The sequence below is a fragment of the Aedes albopictus genome, chromosome 2 (assembly GCF_035046485.1).
Source record: "Aedes albopictus strain Foshan chromosome 2, AalbF5, whole genome shotgun sequence".
NCBI lineage: Eukaryota > Metazoa > Arthropoda > Insecta > Diptera > Culicidae > Aedes > Aedes albopictus.
In genome coordinates this window covers 86,148,219-86,161,107 of record NC_085137.1, presented here as the reverse complement: position 1 = coordinate 86,161,107, position 12,889 = coordinate 86,148,219, and the positions used below count along the sequence as shown (strand labels likewise).

The 12,889-nt window shown below is 39.9% G+C and overlaps 1 protein-coding gene across 2 annotated transcripts; it reads left to right on the top strand.

Annotated features, from left to right (window-relative positions):
• Positions 1-3,124: 3,124 nt before the first annotated feature.
• On the top strand, positions 3,125-12,889 carry LOC109427907 (uncharacterized). 2 transcript variants are annotated; one of them, XM_062850024.1, is made up of 3 exons: positions 3,125-4,161; positions 4,232-4,347; positions 11,156-12,889. In XM_062850024.1, the coding sequence occupies exons 1-3, from the start codon at positions 3,669-3,671 to the stop codon at positions 12,539-12,541; spliced, it is 1,995 nt and encodes a 664-aa protein (XP_062706008.1). In that variant the 5' UTR covers positions 3,125-3,668; the 3' UTR covers positions 12,542-12,889. The 2 variants fall into 2 exon arrangements, with proteins under 2 accessions (XP_062706008.1, XP_019559072.3); XM_019703527.3 differs by having other exon boundaries at positions 11,153-12,889.

Genomic DNA, 12,889 nt, shown 5'->3' with positions numbered 1-12,889 from the left:
TGAAGCGTAGTGCAGCACTGGACCCCTCCCTACCCCCTTAGCGTTGCGTAATATTTGAACAAACCCAATAATGATTGTGGTTACCTGGGGCCCCGCCTACTCCTGATGCAAGAAATCAGAAAGGAAAAGAGTTTGAATAATTTATTTTTGCAATTCCTCATCGTAATAGGCTGTTTTACCTCACGCAAATCTGACAGGAAAAGGCCTACTTTCCCACACCAAATTAACAGTGCTGTAATGGCTCATTACAGCACTGATTTGCGTTGCGTAATGAACCATTACAGCACTGTTTTCAGTTTTAGTCAACTTCTTGATGCTTTCTGGACGCAGATTTGAAAAATTGTGACAACTGCACAGTATAACCTGTCATGATCAGATTTTCTTAAACATGGCTATGAACATACGTGTGCAGTTTGATGAAAAAGTTTTGTTCAAAACTATCCTCAAGGGTAGTTTGTGAAATTGCAAAAAACGTTGTACGCAACTCGGTGCAGAACTCGATTTTTCCAGCACTCGTCGTAATTATCCAACTCGGCTAGCCTCGTTGGATAAACGTACGACTCGTGCTGTAAAAATCCTCATTCTGCACCTTGTTGCGTAAACTACTATTTTGCAATTTCTCATCGTAATAGGCTGTTTTACCTCACGCAAATCTGACAGGAAAAGGCCTACTTTCCCACACCAGATTAACAGTGCTGTAATGGTTCATTACAGCACTGATTTGCGTTGCGTAATGAACCATTACAGCACTGTTTTCAGTTTTGGTCAACTTCTTGATGCTTTGTGGACGCAGTTTTGAAAAATTGTGACAACTGCACAGTATAACCTGTTATGTTCAGATTTTCTTAAACATGGCTATGAACATCAGTGTGCAGTTTGATGAAAAAGTTTTGTCAAAAACTATCCCCAAGTGGTAGTTTATGATATTGCAAAAAACGATGTACGCAACTCGGTGCAGAATTCGATTTTTACAGCACTCGTCGTAATTATCCAACTCGGCAAGCCTCGTTGGATAAGTGTACGACTCGTGCTGTAAAAATCTTCATTCTGCACATTGTTACGTAAACTACTATTATGCAATTCAGGGTCATAATTTCTATTTTATACTACTCATTTCAGTATCATAATGACCAACTTTTCCGTACCGGTTCATAATGCAACTCAAATGAGTTGCATAATGAAAAATAGTTGCATAATGTTCATAATGCAACTCATTTGAGTTGCATTATGAACATTATGCAACTCAAATGAGTTGTTGAAAAAGTCATTGCATAAAATTTTGTATGGAACTCGTTGCAAAACTCTATTTTTTCAGCACTCTTCGTATTTATCCAACTCGGCAAGCCTCGTTGGATAAAGGTACGACTCGTGCTGAAAAAATCAACTTTTTGCAACTCGTCACATGTGCTTTTGGTCGAAATACAAAGTGACCGAACGTGCGAAAATTGATTTTAAACCTACTTAGAAATGTCGCAACTCAATTCGGATTAGTGCATATTGTTGCTCTTAATTAGCTTAATGATGCGCAACAGAAAAAATAGATTCAAATTTACTTCGCAGCTGCAACTTCGCATGTGCTTCTAGCGACGACTTCGATTTGGTGGTGCGACGATAATAAATAACTATTAAATATGATAACTTAAATGCATGATTGCGATATCAATGAGCCATTCTCCGAAACGACAGCTTCTATTGGTATTGATGTTCACGTGTTAAAGGACGCCACCTCCTTTTCATTCACAAAATCGTTCGTAAAATAAAAAAATAATTGTTATTCTTAATCTTATGTATAGGTATTATCGAAGACTACTTTATCAAGTGGTCTTCGGTATTATATGGTATTATCATAGACTAATTTCGTATTATCCTTTCAAAATACCTATGATCGCGTTTTTTATTTGAAAGTTTGAATCTTTACCTATCAGCATGAAAATTATGCACCTGCATCTTGACCTGCATCTAACCTATGGACTTATCCACCGGTGAACCGAATTCATCGCGGTCCGAGAATTTTGACACTAGAGCGGGGCCATTCCCAATCAGAATTGTTCAATTCTGATTGGAAATCGTTCAATTCTGATTGGAAACGGCCCCGCTCTAGTGTCAAAGTTCGCGGACCGCGATGAATTAGTTCATCGGTGGATAAGTCCATAGGTACGCATTGAATTCCCTAACCCTTCCTAGTCGTTTGGCTACCTCTCAAAAGTCATCGTCGCATTTTCCTGTTGGCATCTCGCGCACATTTTGTAAACATTCGAGGGGGGTTTGGATTTGCAATCGTTTCTCCAACCAATACAAACGAGGTGTATCCGTACACACGCGTGTGTAGGTACGAACCACAACGTTTATAGGTGTTGGCTTTACATTGACTGTCATTCATTCTGTCGATTTCCATCAGAGTGTTCACAGCGAATGTGAGATTTTCCGATGTAGGGGAAAGTGGGGCAATATGCCATTTTTCAAACTTTCATCGTTTTCAATGATATATAGCCTCATTTGTTAGGCTTTCAAAGTGGTAACAGCAACTAGACAATATTTGCTCGATGCTTCAGCAAAAATATTCACTAAATTATTGCATTTTCATTGATTTTTAGCGATTTCAAGAACTGGTTTGTAAAACGGAAGTGGTGCAAAAAGGCCATCTGCCATGGGGTAAGATGCCACTTCATGAAAACATTCAAAAATTACGTCCTTCAGTTTTCTGGCATTTTCGACTCACTTTCACCTTTTTGTCACGTTTTTTCGTTTACTCAATACATGGAGTGTTACCCCCCTCCCCGCAAAACGATGATCGTAATATTTGAATGACCCCTAACATGGAAGCGTAGACATCAACAACCATGCGACTCCATGCGTGCCTCAATCTCGTTGGAAACACTTGGCTGGTAATAAAATCACCAGAAAGCCTTAATTGCAAGCACGGAAAACCGGAAGTTGCCAATTTTCATTGGGAAATCAAAAGATTTTCCGTGGGTTTGGCGGCCTAGCATCTAGAAGAATGTTCAATGCAAACATATCTTGGCACCGTTCACCTATATCAATGATCAAGTCCCATTGAGGAATGATTTTATGAGTTGGGCCATTTTACCCCATCTTGGCATTTTGGGCTCTGTTCCCCTAGTACAGAGGACGGTCTTCACGAAATAAAGTTTGCGTTAAAAAAGTGGTGTAATTATTTGGTTCCAACGCTGTTCGAATGATTTATGTGATCATTGAAACCTGCTAAAACTCGTGTTTGGTAAAGTTTGTGTAGTGTCCAAGTGGAAAACACACCAACAAGAGCACATTCTTTCTGTTCTCTTATGTAAAATTGGGTGTAGTTGTAGTGTCGAACTGGATTCATGTACCCATACTTCAGTGCAGTGTCTGGCGTTTGGCGGTTTTTATCCTGTCTTTTCATTCATTGGAAGTTGTACCTGCGGGAAGGATCACACTGAATTCCTAGCACGAATAAAACATCTGCCAGGGGGTACAAATTGAACTTTTCGTACCTGATTTTAAGATTACTTATAATTAGTGGTACCGAAGAAGTTAGTGATAGAGGTGGATCGACGGCAGTCGCATAGTGGTCATTGTTTTGGTTGGATATTTTCTATAAGATTCTTGGACGGGCTCACAAGAGAATCCCATTGCCCAAAGAGATCGAAAAACAGCTGGCATATTCCGGTATGGCCACCATACAGACGAGTAAGGTTGCATTGCAATACGGCCAACGTTTTACCAATGCCACCAGTGGACCATCGGTTCCGGGAGTTATGGCCGTTGCCCCTATGCAGGAAGCAGATCGCATCGCACAGTCACACCAGCATCAACAGTACGGTTCCATGTCCGGGCAGAAGGAAGCGGTAATCTTGAACCATGTGATGAGCAATGTGGCTCCAGTGAACGTGGTCAGTTCCGTCCTGTCCGGTGTAGATTCTCACGCGCAGCAAGGGCAGCTCCATTCAGCACTTCCGATGCAGCCACCCGTGCCAAAGATGTGGCTCCTGGTAGCATGGGAAACGCCAGCCGGAGAACCGAACACCTATTCGGTGATTGATTCGTCGGAGCTCATTCTGCACAGCCAATCCGGCAGCACCCGAGAGACCATCCACACCGGAAAGACGATTTTTGTTCGGCGGGGTAAAAAGATTCAACAGGCTACGGTGGTCATCATTTCCGGTAAGTTCCGGCTGTGCTCGTCTTATTGGATGGCCGTTTGCGTAACTATTACTTTTGTTCTTGTTTTCAGATGATAAACAGTTTATAGATACTGAGGTCCGACAGCTGCGAAAAATGGCCGCGGAAAACCTTTACCGCAATACGGTAGTGCCTCAAGGGCAACACAATGTTGCGGTAAATCAGGAGGTAAGTTCAGACATTAAAGATCATAAGGTCCAGAAAAATACCCAGAATATGTTACAGCACATATATAACAATATGTGATTTAGCGGGGTTTTTTGTATGGATTTTACAGTAGACTTCCTGTAGCAATTTTCGACGAAATAATCTCTTAATTTTTACATTTTTTTGGTACGGAAATTTTCACGGGAAATTTCTAGAGTAATCTTTGAAGGATTTTCTATGCCGATGTTCTTGCAAACTTTTCTGTGAATAAAGACATTTCAGGAAGGATTTTTGACAAAATCCCCAAATACCAGAATTTACGGTGCTCTGAACAGCTTGGAAAATTTGTATCATTTGTTTTCTCCAAATATTTTCTAAGCTCAGAAAAAAAATACTTTCCAAACATCTTACTTTCTGGACCACTTCATGTACAAGTCCAAATCTATAAACTTCTCTCTCAGTAGAATTCTGGAATGGGATGCAAACAACCCATTTCAATAAATCGTATGAATAAAAATTAGAGAATTTTCTGCTTGTAGTATCTACTCAGAAGAAAAGTGCACAGAGCTTCCGTATTTGTTATGGATATTTACATATGTTTGTTTCTTTCGAACATGTGATTTTACTACCTACATGCGCGTAGTGCAGAATTGTACAAACAAGTTTCAACCGCGTAATGCTGACGATTCATACTAATAGCTTGCACACTACTATTTCCGGCAAACCGGCGATTTCGATAAAATGCTGAAAATGTTTTGCAGGTGTTTGTGTGTGAATCTGGTAGATTAAATTCATCTAGAAGCTCCATAAGGAATTTCTTTCTAGAACTCCTTTAGAGATACCTATTGGAATTCCTTTCACGATGTGTTTTGTATTATTGCGCGGCATTTTTCATAGCCCTTCTAGAATGCCTCTCAGAGATTGTTCCCGATATCTACCGGATTTTTTTTTTCATGCATACTTTTCAAGATTGCTAACAAGAATACTTCCGTACTTTTCAAAGGCATTTTTCCAAGATTTAAACAATTCTTTCCAATTCTTGGATTCCTGATTTCTGTTTTTCACCCTTTATGATTTATTTCAGAGATATTGCTACCAAGATATTTTTCAGAGGTTGTCGTGAAATTTCTTTTAAACTTTTCACGAGATTCCTGGTATTTCTAATAGAGTTCTTTTCCGAATTACTTTAGAAGTTTTTTCATGTGGTCTCTGCAGAAGTCCTCTCGGGATTCCTTCCAAAGGTTTTCCTTGTACTGTAACCAGTTTTTCTCGGTATTTTCACAGAGTTCCTACAGTAATTTTAACAAGAATTTTTCGTGAGTTTTCGTCTAGAGTTTCTCCTGGGATTTTTCTAACAGTTTCCCATGAGATTTCCTAAATGTCTTGAAACTTCACCTGCGATTTATCTCGGTGTTTCTCCCAGGATTTCCTTTAGCAGATTTGCGGCGTTGCTCCCGAGATATCTCTCAGACTTTTTCAGGATTTATCTTGAACTTTCTCTACAATTTTTCCAGTGTTCTTTTTGCGATTTGTGCAGAAGTAATTGATATACATTTCTCCCGATTTCTTTTGGAGAATTGTCCATGCATTTCCTGGTAGTGTATACCAGGATTTTGTTTGCTGTCCTCCTGAGATTTCTCTTAGCGAATTTCCCTAGTCCCTACTTGAAATCATCCCGGGATTCCCCTGGGTGTTCCTTTTGAGATTTATTTAATAGTCATTCACGGAATTCTTGTCGGGATTTTCCAGTTAACTGAGTTAACCTGTCGACGTGAGATATTCCCGGAGAAATATTCTGATAAGATGTAGAGATTCCGACTGGAAATTCACGAGAAATCCTAAGAAAAAACTGGGAGACAATATACAAGTTTAGTTTAACCACCCAGAAACGTTCTGTCAGATATCTTCTCATGATTTTGTACTAAGAAATAAATATACAAAATTCCACAGATTTCCTTGATATTTTCTGTAGTTTTTTCTTACTCAAAGAAACAATATGGAATTTTGACAGAATTTTCTTCGAAGGTATCACTGTGGTATAACTGTAATTCTATCAGCCATTCTTTCTGAATGTAATCTAGAGTTCTTCCTAATTTTACTTAAAATAAAAATAATGTCAGAAACTAGGGGTGGGACACTCATTAATATTGTCGTTGTTGCTGCTTGCGGCGTGGCATTATTGAAGCTTCGAGGATGAGGTTTCTTCGTTTTCGGTTGATTCGGGTATGTGATCATTGTGACGTCATTGCCGATGGTCACATACGAGGGAATTGGCTGGTTGAGCTGGATTCGAACTACTCGAACACCGTTATAGAGCCCAGGGAAGTAGTGTTTCCACCTTTCCCTGGAAATCGATAGAACGGTTCCAGTGGTAAGAGATACACTCTCGTTGAAGCCGACTTTCCTCCGCTAGATGCCCCACAACCACAACGTGATCTGTTGAACAACAACGAAGGCACCTCGAAACGAAAGCCGAAAAAAGCTAGAAGTAAATCGCCTAAACAACCCGAATATGCAGATGCCGACTCAAACAATAGCGAACATGAATCAACCACCAGGGTGCGAGGACGCCATCTTTTAGAATCCAACATGTTGTATGTAAACATTTGTGTATCCACAAAGGATTCCATTGTGGATACACGATAGATGTTGGCTCCTGTCAGATGCATTAGGTTGGATTAGGGTTGCCACATACGTGGAATCAACAGACAATGAGTCTGACATAGAACAATCGGCAAGCAAGCGACGGCTGTCATCGGATAGAAAGGAGAACACACCGAAACGCAAGATACGAAACCAGAGTTGCCAGAATTCCGGATCAGAAAAAAGTGTTGGAAATGAAAACATTGATGTGGTGGAAGTTGAGTCAACTGACTTTTCTCCAATTTTAACAAGGATCAGAAAGAACAAATCAAATAAACATAAGTGATTTTTGTGTATTTGAATTTAAGAGATGAACCAGCCTCAGGCTGAAAATCTCTATAATAAAGATATAATAATAATAATAATCATTAATATTGGCAGTAATATCCCATTAATATCGATTAATAAAATATTAATTCAGTAATATCGATGATGCACATCAAGGTGGCTGTGATTTTTTCATACACAAAGACAACTGACAGGTGAATCCACTTGGGAAACCAGTACAACATTCAGCAGACGGAGCTGCCTAATTGATTCCTTTTGGCCTTTCCGGTGATTGTGACACTGCCTGTGAATGGGGTTAAACATAACCAACAATAAAAAAAATGTAGAAATCCTTGCCATCAGCACCCGCCCATAAATTAACAGACTGTTAGGAGGGGAAGAGGGGTCTTGGTTCAAATCTACGGAAATCTAAGGACAATAATCAATGCAATAATCTACGGAGGGAAAGGAGGTATGGTTGTGGGGCAGGTAGAAGTTTGAGGAAGAGACAAACCAGCCAAGGGCTGAAAGTCTCTTAAATAAAGACAAATCAATCAATCAGTCTGAGATGGCCGAAAATAAGTCTACGTAGTATATGGAATGGACAACGTCGCACAATTGAACCTCAATTGAATTCCACGTCCTTTCTAAGTCTCTACAGAAAAGCACGAGTTCAAACTCAGAATAAAATGATTCTGCGAGTAATGATCCAAAGTGTCGGTCACATAGGAAGTGAATCTTCCAAATACTGTGTCGCACCGCAATTCTTTCAGAATGCCCATAAAAACTCATTTAGGCGAGGGCTATCGGGCTGAATGGCAATTAATGCTGCACACCGAGTGTACACTTTCGGAGCCGTATTTTGGAAGCACTCATGTTGATTCCCCAAATTCAAACGTAATGATTTGACAGAAAAAGTGTAGACAAACAACGAAAAAAATATCAATGAGCACTTGATAATATTTTTAATATCGGTATTTATATCATTAATATTTCTAATACGAGATCGAGTGTCCCACCCGTCATGTAATTTTGAGTTAGAATAGTATGTGATCAGTAATGGATGTTGAAAAAATCGCTCGAATTCTGATTCAAACACTAAACTGAAAACGGCAGAAATCCTGTATAATTTTAAATAGAAATTTCCCATATCCATCCTATTCGAAAACAAGCGATTACGGCACCGATAGATTTCGTTCTTTTTGTTTTCAACAAAACAACAAAAATACGAAACAAAACAAACAGCGCTTTAATCCTTTGTTTTTCGTAGGTTAAAAATGGGAGCCACGTGCTTTACAAGGGAACTAATACCCTACATCAAAGATAGTGGTTAGGCTGACTAGATTTGTCCCGTTTAAATGCGGGACTCATTTCGGAAACTCAACAAAAAGGAAATCAATGTCCAAAAACAGAACTTCATGTTGTTAAGGACAAACGTTTCGAAGTCCCGCTTCAACAGTGCATCAGAACTTCAGACGCAAATATCAAGACGCAAGATTCCAATAACAGTGCATTTTATTATTCAGTTCTTGCTCACTTGTAATAAGCTTAAAATAAGAAGCTCAGGTGGGCTGGTTTTGTTTACGAAGAGATTTGTGCTTCCGAAATCGTGAGTAGGTGCCAAAGTCGGCCATTGTGGCGGCCATTTTAGGATTCCAACAAGTCTGTCCTTAATAATGCTATTTCAGCTGGAAAGATCTAATAATTGAGTTAAAATCGTTAACTGGTCGGCGTTAAGTCAGAGAGGACCATGTGTCTTTTACCTAATTTCTAGAAAAACGACTTTAAAGTTTGCAACTCTATAAATTTTGAGTTTTTCAACAAATGTTCTTGAATTTCTGCCATAAATCTTAATAACTATTCATCAAAGCATCGCTCTGTATTGATCACGAAAAAACGTACAATAAAGCTTGAAACCGAGAAATTGCTCTGACTGAACGATTTTGGAAAATCTACAACCAACTACAGTTCGCACTCAAGTTTTTACATATTTGATGAAAAAATAATGCACTAGTAGGACAACAGTTAATAGGAGAGGTGTATAATGTGAGCAGGAAGTTTGAAATTTGATATTTCTGTCATTACACTGATGACTACCAGTTTCAATTTTTATGTTCAGTCAGAGTGAACCAAGTACAACAGTACAATATCACGAAGGGTAGTCAATTATTGAGCTGTTTAAGAATTCTTAACTTGAACATTTAATAGCCAACAAGTTTTGAACGTATTTTCACAGTTCGGTACGTTTTTGAAATATTGTAGTTACACAGTCCATGATAATTTATTTGGAGGACTGGCGTTTTTTAAAAATTCGTTCAGTCAGAGTGAACCAAGTACACGATTATTTAAATAATCGATAAAATCAATTTCTTCATAAAACGGTTAATGGTACATTTCAATATGATGCCCAACAGCTACTGAACAAACATATTTTGATTTGGAAAGGATAACGAAAAATAAAGTAATTTCAACTATTTTTCTTAGAGACACATGGTCCACTCTGTCTGAACGCGAAATGCCACAATATGCTTCAACACGATGATCTGTAAAATACGATATTGACCAACATAAAATGGGTTTTCACGTGCTTTCTTGATCAATAATCATCAGAAAATGCGTAAGGGAGTCATACGATTTGGAAACGTATTATATTTTGATGATAAACTATTTTGATTATTGGCTTTTGACCAATACATATTTTTTCAATTCTCTTGACATCAAGCATTTGGTCCACTCTGACTGCACACTATTATCGATTTTCGCAGTTCAATCAAAAGAAAATTGTGCTATAACTCTCGTTAATTGTAACATTTTGAAAATCGGGTGAATGTTCCAAGTAGCCAAAGTAATCCTCAATCAAATGCCTTAAAAATCTAATTTTCGACAATTTTGTTACTTGGTCCCCTCTGACTTAACGCCGACCAACTATGCTCCAGTGACGAGTGTTTGAGAATTTTATTGTCACATTAAATACGGGACGGATGGTCAGCCTAATAGTTGTATGCCTGAGCAGGATTAGCTGTCTGCTAGTATTTCATAGGGGCAAAACAAAAATACAAATGTCCTTGGAAGAATTTATGTCGGACCTACCAAAATGTTTGGGATAGGCAACTTTTTTCCCCACGTAAAAAAATACAAGCTATTACTTTTCATAGTTCATTTTCGGTTTCAGTAACGTTTTTTGGGTTTCGGAGACGCTGTTTGAGCCGCACCTCCTTGGTGATCAGACGCTCGAGACGTACCTCCTCAATCTATCTAAACCTGAAGTCAGATGGACAACAGTGCCCAGACTACACTATCAGCTAAGCAAACAACTCTTAGCTGGCGGTCTTTGTCATCGCTTGACCCGTGGAAGCATGAGGTAGGAACTTGTGAGGACCAGAGCTATGTTGGACGCTCTCCTTATCGATTCACCGTTTTGCAGCCCTAATTTTTCATAGAGTGTATCAAATTTTCTCAAATTTTAACTGTTTGGCAACCTATTATATGTGCACCATTGGTACAAATTTGAGCTCGATTGGTTAATCTTTCGCGAAGCTAGAACCGTTGTCGTAAAACACTATTTTTAAGACAACTATTTTTTGAACTGTCACATCTCCGAAACATTTTGGCCACCCCCTATAAGAATTTTAAGCTTGGGCTGAATTTTAGAGGAAATTCTACATCTATTCTAGCAGAAATTTCGAAGAACTTCTCAGTGAACGTTTCCCGTAAGTGATTTTTTTACGATTTTAAGAAGGTATTTGAACGTTGATCATTTTTAAAGGAAGCTACACATCCCTGTCCTGATTTTTCTTAGTTAGTTTTTTAGGCGTCATTCTTCCTTGTATTAAATATATCTTGGGTGTTATATGAATTTCCAATTAGAGAATCCGATCTTAAGATTACTAATCAACAATTTCATCTTCTGTTTCAGCAGCAGGTAAAACGTCGCCGAATAGAACCGAGTGCACCGCCTGCGGACGAACATGAACCCGCCAGTCCCGAATACGAGCCTATGCCAACTCATTCCCAGCTTGCCACCGCCAACTGGGTAAACAGTTGCAAAAACGAACGAATCATGTCGCCCTCTCCTTCGGTAATGTCGGTACAGGTGAACAATCCGGCTTCCTTCTCGAAACCACCGCCACCGATGACGTTCGATCAGCAAACGCAAACCGATACGAGGTACTTTCCTCAAGATGGGGGTAATCAGACGAACCAACCAGAGTTGACCAAAATATTATCCCTGCTGGAAACGATCGTTTCGGAGCAGAAAATCGTCCGAATGGAAACCGAGTACAACCGCAAGCTGACCTACGACATGATGGAACAGCAGAACACATTTTCAGAAACGCTCAAGAATCTGGTGTCGAAGGTGGACGTTGTCAACAAGTTTGAAATAACCGAAGTGATGAAAAACCCCGACGACAATGTTTCCAGTTACGTTGTTTTGGGTACCGGTGGCGAAGAGAGTCAAGAAAGAGAATCGAGCATCGCGGAATCTACGGTTTACAAACCGTCCGCGTCAAATGGCAGCCCCAACCTGATGATAGAACATGTGAATGCCCAGGAGGAAAGTAACCTGTCATTCTCGCAGAGCAAATTTGCCATTCACGAAGAAAGTTCCGTTAATTCGGCAACGTCCACACCAAAGAATCTCAACTTTACCAATAAACTGTCTTCTTCAGCGCTAAGTCTCAGCAATGTCAGTATTCAATCCCATGCGAGTAACAATCCGCCCAGCAACGCCAAAATGTCCGCCGTCACCGAGATGCTGAAAGATTGGAACGATGACGATGGCGGAGATGAAGCCGAGCTAACCACCATTGGACCCAACAACACCATGGTAAAGAAACAAATCCTACGTGCAATCAACTGGACCAACTACAAGGCCGCCACCCGAAAGCTTCTGATGACTCTGTTTTCCCGCGAAGTGCTCGCATCCCACACTCTAACCGGTCGTCCTTCGCCGGCCTTCATGGGAGACCGTGCCAAACCGGTCAAGGACAAACTGGACCAGAGGATCATCGCCGACATCATTGCCATCGTGGCGAAAAGGTGCAACGTTTCGGAACCGATGGTGCGTACGGCCATCACCACCAAATGCGCCGACGAGAACAAAATGAGCCGAATGAAGCAATACAAGAGCGGATCCAACATATCCGTTGGGGGGCGACAGTACGCCGCCGGACAGGATGCTGGAGGTGGCGCGATGCACAGCAGTACCTCCGACATCGACACCAGCCTCAGTATGGATGCAACTCAAACCGCACCACCGTACGCGCGAAGAGTCAAGCGCGAGAACAAAGAAAATGTACATTGATGCAAGGTGTGGGAAGGAAAGTTGCCAAAAGTTTAGATGTTTTTACTTTCGCCATCGTTGAGGCTGCCATCTCCATTTCGAATCCATCGTTTTATCTTCCAATGTTTCCAAACTATGTTTTTTAAAGTGTTAATTTTATGGAACGTGAAATAGGCAGTGATTGTTTTTACTGAGGAAAGACAGAAAGAGCACATTTGAAGCGCCAATGTACAAAAAAACTAATGTTTCTAGCATTCGAACTGCACTCTAGCTTTAAGTTGAGTAGTTTTATGGAACCGACATTTTTTTCTATTATATATATTGTATAATATAACTAACTTTGTGAAATAAAAGAGGAGAATTTTTGAA

Bases quoted from the DNA above. Each gene is read 5' to 3' on its own strand.
- LOC109427907 (XM_019703527.3), top strand. From the start codon at position 3,669: ATGGCCACCATACAGACGAGTAAGGTTGCATTGCAATACGGCCAACGT. The intron at 4,162-4,231 runs GTAAGTTCCGGC...TCTTGTTTTCAG, and splicing joins TACGGTGGTCATCATTTCCG to ATGATAAACAGTTTATAGAT. The intron at 4,348-11,152 runs GTAAGTTCAGAC...CTTCTGTTTCAG, and splicing joins ATGTTGCGGTAAATCAGGAG to CAGCAGGTAAAACGTCGCCG.